General features: G+C 41.4%; 1 protein-coding gene across 1 annotated transcript; it reads left to right on the top strand.

The window, feature by feature from the left end:
• The first annotated feature begins 11709 nt into the window (after window positions 1-11709).
• On the top strand, window positions 11710-15030 carry LOC124615306 (ejaculatory bulb-specific protein 3-like). The gene is made up of 2 exons (XM_047143094.1): window positions 11710-11930; window positions 14684-15030. Exons 1-2 carry the CDS (start codon window positions 11744-11746, stop codon window positions 14872-14874), a joined length of 378 nt encoding a protein of 125 aa, XP_046999050.1. The 5' UTR covers window positions 11710-11743; the 3' UTR covers window positions 14875-15030.
• The last annotated feature ends 1227 nt before the right edge of the window (window positions 15031-16257 follow it).

Genomic DNA, 16257 nt, shown 5'->3' with positions numbered 1-16257 from the left:
GAGAGTATTCCAGTCAACATTGTCAAAAGCTTTCTCTAACTCTACAAATGCTAGAAACGTAGGTTTTCCTTTCCCTAATCTAGCTTCTAAGATAAGTCGTAGGGTCAGTATTGCCTCACGTGTTCCAATATTTCTACGGAATCCAAACTGATCTTCCCCGAGGTCAGCTTCTACCAGTTTTTCCATTCGTCTGTAGAGAATACGCGTTAGTATTTTGCATCCGTGACTTATTAAACTGATTGTTCGGTAATTTTCACATCTGTCAGCACCAGTGGTTTAACCAAATTATTGAGTGAATAATTCGCCAAGTACTATCTCGATGTAAGGCCATTGCAGTGATCGTTTGTGGTGACAGTACGGTATGTCAGCCGCTGTTCCATTACATCAGGCAGTCGATTGGCGTGTACGTATTTTTGCATGGGTACGTTACAAAATGTACCAGGGGGTGCTGAAAAAGCTATGCATTTTAATGAATTCTTCATGAAAATACAATTGTACATTCCTGTAGTTTTGGAAATTAATGTATTCTCATGGGCACGACTGAATTTGACTACGATGTTGCGAAAGTTAGATACAATCAGTCCGAAGGCTTCCAACCAGGCGTAAACGCTGGGGTTTTCCTTGGGTCTTATCGAATGGGGGATCAAAATATTCCAATCTCGGGCAATTTGTTAACGTAATTCAACTGACTATATAGATCACAGTACAGTACGTCACAAGACAAATGTATTGGTCACTGTTTAGTAAGTGACAAGGAAGTGTATTGGTCACAGTATAGTAAACGGCAAAATGTAACATGATATTCAAATAATAATTATGACCCACGTTCAGCCAAAATGTGAATTATTAATAATAACTTATTGATCTTGCAAAAACTTTATGAAGTGACTGTTGTGTGGAAACTTCAAAGTTGGATTTGCGCGACAAGCATGCTTTTAACTTTCTAGCGCGCTTTGAACCGTCTCCTAGAAAGCCTTCTACAAACCGTAGTAAAGTTCTATTTTAACCACAAGTGAACTGCGTCCATAACGAATAAAACTATGCATTTCTAAGTACGTAACTGTTCTATCAATGATGGAATATTATTTTTTAACGAGAAAAACTCTCCACCCTTACGTGTTTTGAGTACGAAACCTCTTGACTCTCTTGTACGAGGTTGCTTCTCAACGCACTATTTTGTTAACTGTACGTAATTTTTTTCTTAAACAGAATTGTTCTTACATAAAATTGTACCTGAAAAATGTACAGTTCGTTACATTTACTAAATTCTCTTTATACATATATCGTTCAAACGTACTTTCTAAAAACGTTACCATTAAAAAACAGTTATTGAAATTTGAATGTTTCTTCACTCAACAATCTTAAAATTTAAATCTGGAAACACGTGTGGCCCACAAGATACTCAGGGCCGCTTGTACTAACACACTGTAACATAGCTATAGTAAGACAGATGTCCGAATGGCTGTACAAATGGCCACTGGTTCGGGCTAAACGAAAAGCTTCGTATCCGATGTTCCTAGCTGAAAACAAGATCCTCCGCCCCCTCTCTCCCCCCCCCCCCTCACACACGCAAAAAAACCACGATTTCGTAAATTAGAAGTATGTGACTGAACTAAAAAGCCCGACACCAATACAGAGAGCAAAGACACGATACCAGTACACTACGTGAAAACCGATACCAATGAAGATAACCATAAATGAAGGCAGAAATTAACGAATCGTATTAACGAAATCCTACGCCAATAGGAAAATCCTAAAACCGATACCAATGCATAACGCATAAAAGCGAGCCCAATGCAGGAAGCCAAAATCCGATGCCATGGCTGATAGCCAGATATCGTCGTAATTAATTGAATATCCGTGTTTTAGTCCCACAGCTTAACTAGCTGTGGTACACATCGGTACATTGCATTCACTTAGTAGTACTCGATCCTTTACATTTTACGTTAAAATATTCACAATACATTCGCAATCAAACTTCTGCAGACTTACATATATCGTAATCGTCGAAATGTTGTCGTTTCTTATTTCAGTGATATTGCTATTATTACTCACTAAATAATCCCAATTTCACGTAAAATGCAATCATTGTTTTGACTCGTTACTAGAAAAACTGAAGACAACGTTTAAACTCTGGCTTATTTGGAGCGTAAGCTCTTATCTTCTGTCCAGTTTCCTAAAGTTGAGGATTTAATAATGTGTCCACACCAACGAAATTTGCAGTAAACTTTACAAACCTAATACAATCTACAAACACATCAGTTGACTTTACCAGTTCCATCAAGCAAAACAAACGAAAAGTCAGCACACGTATGACGTCACTCGTCGCGCCGAATGAACAGCTGTCATATTGAGTGCGTCCCGTTTTTACGCCACCTACATGCGCTTTTGGTCACGCTAACGCTGAAATTATGTAGTTCAGCGCTGTGAGTTGCGACGAATGTCTCCTGAAGCAGCTATCACTCCTTGAAGGTCATGCAGTTTTCTGTTGCAGCCTGCCGGCGACTGGAATCTTGATACTTTTAGTTGTTTAGAATATTCCACCGAGATTCACAGGGTCCGTCAAGCTAATATCAAGATTTCCGTTCTTGTCGCTTTGGTCTCCATGTGGCATCAAGGCTCTGTGCACACGATTAATATTGCTTCCGCAGCCACCGTACTATGCTTAACTCTTATTTCCTTAGTGGCTTTTGGCCAGTTAGCTGCTGTTTCTCCATCCATTAGTGGTTTAACCAAATTATTGAGTGAATAATTCGCCAAGTAATATCTCGATGTAAGGCCATTGCAGTGATCATTTGTGGTGAACAGTACGGTATGTCAGCCGTTATTCCATTACATCAGGCAGTCGATTGGCGTGTACGTATTTTTGCATGGGTACGTTACATGTCATGTATGGTTCGTCGCCAGGTAACACTTGTTTGACACTCACTCAGTTCCGCATTTAATAGAGCACAGTCTTCTACAGGTAAGTTTCTATACTGAAAACTTTGGCTACACGGTTAGCAATCCTACACACACATACTGTTTCAATCCGACTAGTTAATGTCGATGTCTTTGCAGATGTTGTCTTCTCTATGGCAATCACATACGGTGCGCTTCTGTTGGCGGTGTTACTATGTGTGGTTGCTTACTATAAGAGCTGCTATGATTCGTACAGGATGTTAACTGAGATTACTTACGGGTATGATGTTCTCACGTCTTATGACTTGTTTCTGCTATATGCGGATAGTAATTATTTTCGCGAGAGGCTTTCTCATTTGCGTCTTTCGGGAAAATTCAACCGCTATATATTTAGAGGCAAGTTTTCCGTCTTGTAGCAAGGTTTCTATTCTTTTGTCTCCTTACGTTATATCGCAATGTTCACTCGGGTGAAGTAACTGTACACGGCAGGTTATTCTACTTAGGTTACTGTGCCCTTATATGTAGATCAGATTCTCTTATTACGTTGACCAACTACAAGTACATGATGTTAGATATTAGTGACCCATATGGTGGCTACCTTTACACAGTCAGTTTACATTAAATTTATACTTGATTTATGCAATTTGTCTCTCCTGCCTCCTGCAATGTTGCTTTTGATGTCACGCTATTTCTAATGTAGCTGTTTTCATATTACTTTTAGGGCCTTGTTATCACAAAGTGTATCGTAGAAACCGGTTCCCAATAAACTGATAATGAATTTGCAGCTAACGGTAGTGTTGAAAGCTGTAATATTCCTATAGGCTGTTGTTATCTTCTCCTATTAAAAAAGGATATGTATGCCGGAAACATTGTATTTCCAAATGTATCTTTATGAAAAATTCCAATGTAATCAAGTAAATATTAAGCCCAAATGTATCTTTATGAAAAATGCCAGTGTAATCAAGTAAATATTAAGTTAGGAATAGTAAAATACGAGCAACTACTAATTTAATATAACTTAGGAAAAAGCTGGATTTTTATAAAGTAAGTGGCTTCGTTTATAATTGTCTACATTAAATTTAACTGGAATAAGAATAGAAGACTTTACACAGTATGGTTTTTACGGCTAGCGCCTGCGATCCTGCTGCCCTTCATACAGTTGTGTAGGGCGGGTGGCATCATTCTTCACTTGCTCGCTCGCTACATGGACGCTGGAGATCGCCGGAAAGCCATCCGATTTACTCAAAAACTTTTCCCTACAGTCTTCAGCAGTCACAGCCATGGTGAGAGCCTTGACACAGGTGTGGCTACCAGCGCTGGTACTACCTCATTGCCGCCAGTCACATGCCTCCAGGCGCTGGTCCCTGTATCCTTCCGCGACCCGGCTACATTTTACGTCGCTTCTCGGCCTCTGCACATTCGGAGTCACTCAGTGGGCAAGTGCAGACCCTTCGGCCCCTCAATACTGACTTCCTTCGCGGAATAAATCACTGGCTTTGCACTGTCGGTGAGCCACAACTCACAACTGAAGACCGAGGAGCGCGTGGCCGACAGTGTTACTAACCTCTTGTCCATCACCGAGTGCGTCCTTTGAGCCACAAATGTCACCTCTGATATCGCCTCGCGGGACACCACTTACGGCGGACATCGCCAACAATCGAAGACCTACGAGTGCATTGCAGACCGTGTGTCAACCATCCAGGCAGTCACCGTGAGCTTACTCCGCATTTCTTAGTGGGATGTTTCCTCTGTCATCGTCTCAAAGCTCTCTGCCCTGCAGGACGTCGTCCTGCCACGGGTTGTGGACACCTCCAACCATTACCAGTAAATTCCGTTTCTCACACGGCAGCCTATTGTAAAGGGAAGAGACATTTTATTCACTCACAAACACGCGACAGAGGACGCATCATATTCGTGTTGACGCCGAAATCAGCTTGACAGGAGCACATGAAGGCCCAGTTTCAGACGATGCTTCACAAATGGGGTTTTCTCTGGACTTCCACCGGCCGCTAGGTTGACAGAGTGACCGGAAAAACCCTTCCGCTGGGCAGCACAATGGCTACTGTTTCTCATGGCCGCTTTTCGCGTCCAGTGCAAAATTAAAGCTTATGCCAAAACTAACAAATATTCACCCTTATGCGCCACTGCAGAGCCAGTAGACTCATTTGAAGCGGAAGAGACGGACGAATACTCGTGTGATGATGTGCCTTCGATACCCGCATTAGTTCACGAGCTATTTTAAGACAAGTGTTATAAATAATTTGCGAATTGTAAAAGTGAATTGGAAATTATTTAACGTCTAATTTAAACTGTACGTTAATCCTAAAACTGGGGAAAAACCATATAAATTATTGTTTATAAATAAACTATGGCCGATAAGAGACAACTGATAACAGTACAAAATTTTTCGAAACAATGCCGTGTGATTTGTTATATTACATGTGTGTAAAAGGTTAAAACAAAGAATTTCAGCAATTTTCACGTTATGTAGTTTAACTGACTTCAGTCGTTCTTCACCGACATTTCCTGGGTGAACAGCGGCAATTTGGTAGGGAAACAAAGTTCATACGACGTTGATAGTGGTCCGGCTGTGTTTGTGTTGATAGAAAATTTTATTTGATGAGCGGTGAAGTAGCCGTTAGTACGGCGGGGGGTGGGGGGGGGGGGGGATGGGGGGGGGGGAAGGGGGGGCGGAATTATTCAGAGTTCCTACTTCCGAACATAGATCTTTTTCTGCGTCTGGTGAACTTGTTACTTTTTGGGTTGCGTGTGATACAACACGCAGTCATAAGGTTTCAGTGCGTAGCCACTTTGGAATGTATAATTTGATTTGCTGTGGAACTTTAATGGTTTTCAAAAGATAGCCTACGCAAATAATCGTGGTTTATTCAATCGCCTCCAAGACCAAAAGAAACTCTGCAAGGCTCTGAAAATTATTTATTGTGAAATGGGATTTTCGATTTTTCTATGTTCTTATTGGAAATGTACTCGAATTTGTGAAACTTCAAAAAATACGTGAGTGCGTACGTGAGTTTGCTGTAGCAAATCCTGCCTATTTGTTTTACTTTAAATACTTTTATTTAAAATTCGCTACATTGCGACGAATTTAAGTTGGCACCTCATAGATGAAACGCAGCAAAACTTGTAAGTCCAACAAATTTAGGGGGAGGAGGGGGGGGGGGGACACTGAAGTGTGTGTGCCGTGCAATGTGTGGGTAAATCTCTTCGTGCAGTAGCACGTGGGGACTCCGAGCTGATGTAGAACTTTTGAACAGTTTAGAACTTGGATTTTCGTAAAGTTGATGAGAGATATTGTATTTATTTCGTCATCCACACACTATGCCCAGTCCCATACATCCGTACGGCAGCACATTGAAGAGTGAAAGACTCTAACCTGTACCAGGTTACACCCCGAGAGACGATTGTTATAGGCTATTTGTTAATTGACTTAATAAAGTCCATTCTTCTGGCTACCTTGGTTCACACGTAGCAGTGTGTCGTTCTCACATGGGTACGAACATAAAACAAAGTATAGAGGCCGTTTATTGTTAACACAGTGGAAGGATTGGCTTTCTACAAGGTTTTGTTAGTGTTTATCTTGTCTTGATTCTCAACCGTGTATGTTCTCCTTCTTCGGGGGATCTGCGCGATGAACGAATTAATTCCCAGCTGGCACATTTACCATGATGCTTGTTTTATGCGACGAACAAATGAGGAAACAAGCAGCCACAAGTCGTAGGCACATATATTTTGGGTCTGGTAAAATTATTGGGAAGGGTCATGCACGCGTTAACTGTGGTTGACCAGCTCGTGAATCAGAATCATGGGCAGCAAATTTCGCTGTAAGATTTACTGCCTTACTGTTGATTAGCAGCTAGTGGGTACGGCCATCTCTTCTGCCTAAGCTGCCTAGCTGTGTAAAGTTCGCTGCCATTAGCTTGGTAGGAAAAAGGTCTGATTCAAGTGCCTACGTACAGAATAAAACAGCGTTGGTGTCACCTTTGGCGCTGAGCAATCCCAGCTGACTGGCAGGTGCAGATATCCATCGAAAAATCGGTATCAGAACAATCATCTGAGAACGTGAGAAGCTCCGTCCTGTCAGGCATCTATCGGTCAAGAGTGACAGCTTGGGAGCCGGCGTGCTAGTCGTCAAGAAAACGTACGGCATCTCTCACTCTGGGTGAGGTGGGCTTTAAAAGAGTTAAGAAGGAAGTATTCTTTCTTATTTTATGTTTCTGCATCACAGAGACGTGATGAAATTGATATTTTGATGAAGTTGATATTAATGAGGTCTATGCTGCCATAGTGAATTTCCAAGCGAGTCACAAACCTTATGTACAAAGGATACGATGTCAGGTAAGTGCGTTAAATAAGTAATGCAACACTTTTTTCTCTGCGATTTCCGGATGACAAACTGCAGAATTTTTTGTGCGAATTCGTAAAATATTCCCACTTCAGCCCCTATAGTTTCATGTAGTTTCCACAGGTGGTGGCATTTTTCGTAGACTTCTAAATGGCGACTGTAATGGAGAACTGTCCTAGCGTTTCTTTTGGCTACAACCCAGAGTATTGGAGGTATTCATAATAGCCAGAAGAATTTCTGCGGAGGCCTGGCAGTGAACAAAACCACGCTGAGTCGTTGGGCGAGGGGTCTGTCATCATCATAACAAGGTTTCCCAAACCTGCCCGAACTTCCAGGTGCCGGTCGGCCGCAGACACCTGTGGCTTCTTATATGAAAGCAGGATGCCTGTTCTGTCGGCATGTTTCATTCGAGATGATCGATGGACCACAGTTAAACACCTCGCTGCACAACTAGACGTCTCTGTTGTCAGTGCTGACACATTCGCCCAGAAGTTGGGTTACTCAGAGGTGTATGCCTGCTGGGTTCCTCTCAGCTCAACAGAAGACCGTGAATAACAACGACGCACATTCGGTGTGGAATCGCTTGCACATTACGAAGTTGATCGTGACAATTTTCTGACGAACATCGTCACAGGAGAGGGGTGAGGAATATCATTACACACTAGAAATCAGGCGCCGATTGTAACGTGTACAACTTATTCGTTGTGAGGGTTGCAGCGTACTCAGTCCCTACAGTGCAGATGACATGGCAGTTCCAAGCCCCGGAAATTCGCAGCTAAACCAGTAGAGGGCATGAACAGCACTCCAGCTACTTCACCAGGTAGCAAACACAGTGGTGGTAGAGGTCACTGGCAAATAGCACCTCTTCATGCATTCACAATGTCATGTGCCAAAAATCGGCCTACACGTTCTGTCCGCGGGACAACTATTTAGGCCAGTGCACGAGCTTCGGAGAGCAGATCCATCACAGATAGCAACCTGAACATCTCCACTATGCCGTTCCAAGGACAGGGCCGTCAACTTCTGGACAGCACGCCACCTTCTCAGCTGGGACACTAAGGAATCAGCAATGTGCTCGTTGAGACTTGGTACAATTCTACTGTGGTTCTCCTAGCTGACAATTTAGTACCAGACAATAAGTTTCTTCCCTTGTCGGACTTAGATATTTCATTACTGTTTGCTCTCAATACTTCTTCAGCTAAGTACACATTAAGAGCTGTTCAATGTTTATTGTTTTTGAGTGAAACATCAGTTCAAACTTTGGTTTTAAATCTTAAGCGAGATACTTCTTTTTTCCGTTTTAACCAACAGGTATTAGAACTTCAAGACTCAGCTCATTAAACAGCGAGTGACTACTGAAACTGAAGTCACTGTTTTTATCATAAGTTCGTAAGACTTTAAAATTCTGTTCCCTGTGGAAGTGGGCTGTTTCTGTGTTGGCAGCGCTGTGTAGCGGTTTGACTCGTTGTTGGAAGTTAATAGCCAGTAGTGTTGGGCAGTTGGAAGTTAGTCGCCAGCAGTGATGGAAGTACTGTTGGGCAGTTGGAGGTGAACAGCCAGCAGTGATGGATGTTAAATGTGAGAAGTTAGCACTGATGGAGGGTAGATGTCTGAAGTGTTAGAGTAGGCTAACGATCTGGAAGTATCCAACTTGGTGATTGAAAATTATTCACGACTATATATCTTTGTACTGTATGTCAATGACCATTTATATTCGTCTTTGACTGGATGTCACATTATTAAGGTAAAAAATACATTATTTGGTTTGAAACAAAGTCTTTCCTTTTATAACCACATGCCTATTAGAAGTTAGTGGCTTTAGTAGTTAGTATCTTTTATTTAGCTGGCAGTATTGACGCTCGCTGTATTGCAGTAGTTTGCGTAATGAAGATTTATGTGAGGTAAGTGCTTAATGTAATGTATAGGTTATTGTTAAGATTTCTTTGTACTCAGGGCCATTCTGTTGAATTAATTATTTTACGTCAAGTTGTAATTTTTTGAGCAGTCAGACTGCGTTGCGCTACAATATTTTGGGTCAGTGTTGACACAAGAAAAAGTAAAGAGAAAGTAGCTCAGTACGTTTAGTTTTACTTAGCTGTTTCAGAATCAAATAACGTAGAAGTGTCATCTTCTCAGCCATTCAACACTTTAAGAACAGACATATTCATTTAAATAAAGAAGATTCAACTGAAGCGAGTGCAGCTCTTTTACCGAAGACGGAACTTGCTCATTTACGTTGTGATTCGCGAAGCCTAAGTGCTCCGTTATTGACGAACCATCATTTATTTTGTTTTACTTGCTGAACTACTAACAGTCATTTTGTTTCACATATGAAGAACCACAATTTCTTTTGTTTCACTGTCGAGAATATTGTTGTGGAAATTGTGATCAGTAAACTTTTGTTAGTTTCGCGTACCTAGGATGCCTACTTGCGCCTGCCATCGGCAGACACGTCAGTTATCATACGGAAGGATCGTGTACAACGATATTATATAACTTTTAGGTCGTCGTCCTCTTGTATAACGAATCCCGCTTGAGGGGCATTTACGTTCTGGGAGGTATGAAAATTGATTTATTGCATATTAGACGCGGAATAACTGTTTCTCTTGGAGTTGGTCTGTTCAGATTTCAGTATACCCATGAGCTGAAGAAAAATTTCACTTTACTTACATCACCAGCAGCTATTCTCCAGCTGATATACGTTTACTAACACCTGAAGGAGGAACAAACAGATTCCTACAGATTGACTGCGTTAATTTGTACATTTAACGACAGCATAAGTGGCGTATTGGTGACTTATTTCAAGTCAGAAATTACTCTGAGCTTGTTCCTCAGCCGTTCAGTGACCGTTGTTACTGCAAATGTTATCACAATTCATGCATAGACACAACCAGAGATTTCGATTAACCAATCAGCACTCCTAACCCCCAGCGTTTGTTTATTCATTATTGTAACTATCGTGTCCGCCTGCTTAGCTGAGTGGTAACACGTTTGCCTACCATGTGGCTGCCCGTGTTCGATTCCCACCCGGCTTGGAGACTTTCTCCGATCGTGTTCTGGGTGTTGCGCTGTCCTCATCACCCTTTCATCATGATCATCATCACCGACACACAAGTCATTCAGTGTGACGTCGACTGAAATAAGACTTTCACCCGGCGGCCGAACTTTCCCCATTGCGGCCAACAATGCAGCACTATCATATCATTTGATTTCTGTAACTATGTTGTCATTCTTCGTGTCATTAGTGATCCACTGACGTCTAAACGTCTGCTACACGTTACATTTCATAAAACGAATTGCTTCACATTTCATATAATTTAAGCCCAATCACTATTATATGTATCAGACATGTAATTTCCAGTTCAGTCTGAAAATGCGTGTAAGCAGTAAGGAACTATCCAGTTTAAAATAACACGATTTTATAAAGTAAACCTCATAAAATAGTACATGTTTATGTTTCTAGACCTGTAGCCATGCATCATCACTTCACTCAGATTATCACTACAAATCTCTTCGGTTCCTTGGCACTTTTTTATGAGTGCGATTGTTACAATTTTCAGCGCATTCCTATAGACAGCTAAGAAAGCAGTGGCAGTGCAGTTTCTGGGTGAAGTCGCAGTTACTGGAGATGACGGCTCATAAAATAGAAGATGCCCTCCAGAAACGATCACAAATGACAAGATCGACAAGCTAATAAGGCAGGTATACTCTATAGACAGGTGCTGATCACCTTACTCCGTTTCTAAACCCAGAAAATGTCTTGGAGGACAGTGTCATCGAACAAAAGTGTCCTATCAGCTGTTCTGCAAAGGAGTATTACACTGAGCTGGAAGCATGGAATAAAAATACATAGAACATAAAGAAGCTTATGTCGAGAAATTTTGCTTTACCACCAAAAAATTTAATTTATTTAAGTGTTTGGCAAGCACCTCTCTTCCATGTAATCTATATTTGATAAAATTGAACTTCAAATTTGACATTGCCTAAAATACCGTAAATATGAATTACTCTCAGATATCTAGTGACGCAGACGAAGTAGTTCTATATATCTTAATGACTTGTTAGTGCAGTACTGCAGTATTGTGGCTGTCAATGACATCACAAGTATTACTAATTATGCTGAATTCAACATATTTCCTTTGTCTGGCCAGTTGTGATTCATACGTAGACAGCGGAAAAATCAGAACAGGAAATCTCGTGGTACGTTATCCAACAAAAGACGTGAAGGAATTTCCAGTAAGTCGTCAAGGTGACGATGCTTCTGAGAATTCAAGCGGCTGCCAGCCAAACGGGGTACCAGCTGTGAGGAACGATCACGTGCGTGGACCAGTCGAGGTCGAGGTCGCCACCACTCCATAGTCTGTGCGGAGGCAAACACTGTGACGTCACGCGCGGAACAGCTGGTATATATGACGCCACTTACTCTGTGGTCGACACATCACTGGACAGCCACAGTTGGGACCTTTCTTAACAGCCGCGATGCACAAGTGTACTCTCACCCTGTTGATGGCGTGCCTGGTGGCAGCTGCCGCTGCGTACACCACCAAGTACGACAACATCGACCTGGATGACATCCTGCGTAACGACCGCCTACTGAAGAAGTACCACGAGTGTCTCCTATCAGACAGCGATGCATCCTGCACCCCTGATGGGAGGGAGCTCAAGGGTAAGTGTAATTCTTCTACTCAAAATGTATGAGTTTCTACATGGCCTTTATCTTTCTCTTTATTCTCTAAATCCCTTTCGTCCCTGCAAATCTGTTTTACTCAGATTAAGAATGTATTTCATATAACCTTTTGCAGTTTGTATCTCCTCACGGACCTCAAAACATTGGTGACAGTTTCACTTACACTGCTGATACTGATGAGATTTCACTGCTTGTATTACTCGTTCTGTTGACAGAAAAAAGCTAACTTTGTTGCTTACATTATTTGCTTACATGTTTGCTTCCTAAAAAATTTGCCGTTCACACAGTTGAAAAGGTATAACTAGCGTGCACTGCTTTCAGTAATGAAAGAATTGCAGTTTTAGTGCTATCTACACGCTAGTTCCATGCAGTTTGATCATTATGAATCTACTTGATACATACCATGCCAGTAACATCAACCTTTCTCTCATTAGTCTTCTGACTTGTCTGAACCAGCATGCCATGAGTTTCTCTTCTGTGCTAACCTTTTCATCTCAGAGAAGCTCTTACAACCTACGTCCTCAATTATTCGGTGAATGTACTAAAAACTCTGACTTCCTCTATAGTATATGCCTTCTTTCTTTCAACTATTCCCTATTTTACTTTTTATTTTGTAAAATTTTCCTTATATTTCTTCTTTCTTTTATTGCTGCTTCTGTTAACACGAGAATGTCTCGGCCTACAATACGCTTTTGCACTAGTTTAAAAAGTTTTTCTGCATATCAAATATCACTTTCCTCCTAGGTATTTTACTTTGTATATCAAATATCTGTAGATACAAGATACCCATGATCAATTATAACATCTGTTACCTAGAATCTGCATAGTCTAGACAGAGACTGTACTTGAATCACAGTTTCTAGCTCCAGTAATAGAGGAACGGTTTTCCTATTTTCATTGGAATCCAGTTACATACACCTGTGAACTGGAAGCTCAGAAATATTTGTTGGGAAAATTGCTCTTTATTTGAGTGCTTGGATTCAAAAGAAGTATACTGTATTCAATTAGTTTCTAAACAGGACTGATCTGATAAGTGTAGCCATTCTAAATATCACTTGACACTCTAGCAATTACAGCTTACAGAATCCTCCATCACCACGTTCATCAGTAACGTACTGGATGTCCGTAAATCCACGCTAACATTTCTAAAAATAATAACCTCGAAATTGTTAGAGATAGATCATCCTGGTTTGTTGTAGAATGTTTAGCACCTCTCAAACGTCAATGTAAATCTTGGAGATATTACGGCTGTTCCCATGTATGGATCAACATTGTAACATCAACAGTTCTGATTGATCCATCGATTCGTGCACCATCGGTAGCCGTATCATTAGGAGGTGTTGCGTACACTGTATCAAATGTAACATTGCAAAAAGAAGTCTAACGGCGTGGCATCAGGAGAGTGCGGAGCCGATGTGATGGAGTCATCAACCGATCCACATCTCAGAAAATGCGTCGTTCAGAACATCCTGCACTTTCAAACTCCAGTCTAATGTTGGCCCAATCATGCTGGATGATGATGGACGGCTGCAGCCGTACTGTAACCACGCCGGCTGGAGACACTGAAGGACGTTCACTTCACGTTTAGTCTTCAACATTGCTGGTCTTTTCAAGTTTATAAAACGTCTCATTATGCTTGCTTCTGCCTGGAATACCCTCCCATGACGATGATGATGATGAGGTCCCATACTCCGAGGAGCGTAGGGGACGATGCGGGAGACGCGTACCGCTGTACTAGGCAAGATCCTAGTGGAGGTGGTTTGCCATTGCCTTCCTCCGACCGTAATGGGGATGAATGATGATGAAGGCGACACAACAACACCCAGTCATCTCGAGGCAGGAGAAATTCCTTACCCCGCTGGGAATCTAATCCAGGACCCCGTGCGCGGTAAGCGAGAACGCTACCGCAAGACCACGAGTTGCGGTAGCTGATGTCCCATACTGAAGTCTTAATTCTGCAGAACCCTTGTGACATATTTGCTTTTGCACGCCACAAGACAAACTGCACCTTCACTTGGTCGGATGCCATTTTGATGCACCCCAAATTCAAATCTGCAACAAAAGATAAAGAAAAAAAGCTTCGAGAGCAGCTAGACGTCTTAAAGTAAACGACGATTTATACATCTAATAGCTTCCAAATTATGATGTTTTGAAATGATAAGGGGACTTTTTGGACATTCTCGTTAACTACAAGATGCACACATTTAGTTCTTTCCCAAATATTAGATAGAGACTCAAAGAGTGAATAATACTAGTTTGCCGTGGCGAAAGCAATGAAATCAACACGGCTGTACAAAAAATTCATTATTATTGAAAAGACTTATCTATTACCATAAATATTGATTTGAGAGTTGGGAGATACAATTGGGAGATACAACATTTATTCAGCAGCACAATGTTTTGTTCGCTACAGCTAGGCTATAACAATAATATTTATACTTGCAATCATTTATGTACGTAATTTTCATTGCTGCGTAATTTACGCTTTATTAGCTCCACTGTACTATATATCTGATGCAGATGGTCCATGCGAAGGACTTTCACATCGACCATTTGCATTAATCTGTTCCTATATTCTCACAAAGTAGGACTCCATTAATGAGATGAACGTGAATACTCACCTTTTCATAAAAAGGGATGTTCCCACTGGATATGAATCTCATGATGCATTTCCATCTAACAGTATTCTGATGGCCCTTGTATTTCTGATTGTGTTCCTTGTCTGTTAACAGCCGCCATCCCTGATGCGCTGACGGACGACTGCGCCAAGTGCAATGAGAAGCAGAAGGCCGGAGCCGAGAAGGTGATCAGGTTTCTTATCAAGGAGAAGCCCGACCTGTGGACGCCGCTGGAGAACAAGTATGACCCCACCGGCACCTACAGGCAGAAGTACGGCGAGGAGCTCAAGAGGATCTCCGCATAAACACCGGTACATCTTTGGCGCTGAACTGCGAAAGCTCCAGAGCAGTTACCACAGGCTGTGTCTCTGTGATACCACCAAGGAACTTTAATTTATGCCGTCATTTTTCCACCATTGTTGTATTCCATATCTTCTAAAATAAATGTCTGTTAATTGAAAGGTCTGTTGTTCCTCTTCTTAAACTGAACATGTTTGGAAAGCGAAAGAGCTTGCTGAATTGTACTGCAAAATCCTAGGTTTGAGCATATCTCTCGTTAATGTTAGCATTATAAGAACAAAATGAACTCTTGTTTCCGAGCAATTCTTAAAAAGTGAGATTTCCTTTTGTAAAGTATCTCACTGCGGTTACCTCGTATAGAGAACTTGTGGGAGATAATAATGCGAAAACGAGCCAATCACAACAAATTACCTTCATTATGACAAAGTAATATCTGTCTTTCTAAAGTTGAGAAGTTCACAGGCTTCTTCAAAATACAGTTAATTTTCATTCAGACTATGCGTATTGGTGATGGAAATATCGAAAACACGAGAGGAAGCCTCAGCATTGGCACAGTAGACCTACGTCATCAGTGTGACGAATTGCAGTTGCCATACAGCAGACATAGTTCAGGAAATATAAATTCACAAACAGAGACACATGATAAACTGCCGCATTGTGCATGACGTTTAAGTCTTTTACTTCTATACTACTGCCCCTATTCCCACCATATTTCGGGAACATCATTCACACACGCCGCTGAATATACGTACACAAATACATCACTGTACAATTCATACTTCAAGAGATATGTTACCACAAACACTGAGATGCGTGGAAAAATTACCGCATCACGCATGTTGATTTAATACGTTATTTCTTTCTTAGACACTCCTACGAGTCAATTCGATGAAATGTCTGAAACCTGGCAGCGCTTTTGATAACTATAAACAGCAATAGGCGAAAACAATATCCGTCGATAGAGCTGTGGAAGAAGCGTTGCCATTGAGACGCTTACAAAATCAGCAGTTGTACTTATCCACTTGTACATTATGAATATCTCTTTGTGCGGCTGTTTCACGATAACATGGAAATGAATTTTTTTCTATATTACACTGAAACACAGTTCATTTTTTGTTTCCGTTCGTAATAGAAAATTAGCGAAATGAATACCCTGCCAATACCGGCTCTGTCAGCTAGTGCCTATTTTATAGAGAAACAGCTGTCTCAATATATTTACGAACATATGGTTATCAAGTTGTCAGCGGGTAGTAACATATTGTGTAGGTTCCACTTAATAGGTGAATAGTTTACAGGAGATCGACACTACCGATACACAGTGTAGCTATAGACTCTCCGAATTCAGATAACAGGGTTAGCCGATATTTACACAGACCGACCTACGAATT

The sequence above is a fragment of the Schistocerca americana genome, chromosome 5, assembly GCF_021461395.2.
Source record: "Schistocerca americana isolate TAMUIC-IGC-003095 chromosome 5, iqSchAmer2.1, whole genome shotgun sequence".
Lineage (NCBI taxonomy): Eukaryota > Metazoa > Arthropoda > Insecta > Orthoptera > Acrididae > Schistocerca > Schistocerca americana.
The sequence above is the reverse complement of the archived record's forward strand: the minus strand, read 5'-3'. Positions and strand labels throughout refer to the sequence as shown.

Coding starts and splice junctions, on each gene's coding strand:
- LOC124615306 (XM_047143094.1), top strand. CDS start 11,744: ATGCACAAGTGTACTCTCACCCTGTTGATGGCGTGCCTGGTGGCAGCT. Junction 11,931..14,683: donor TGATGGGAGGGAGCTCAAGG/GTAAGTGTAATT, acceptor GTCTGTTAACAG/CCGCCATCCCTGATGCGCTG.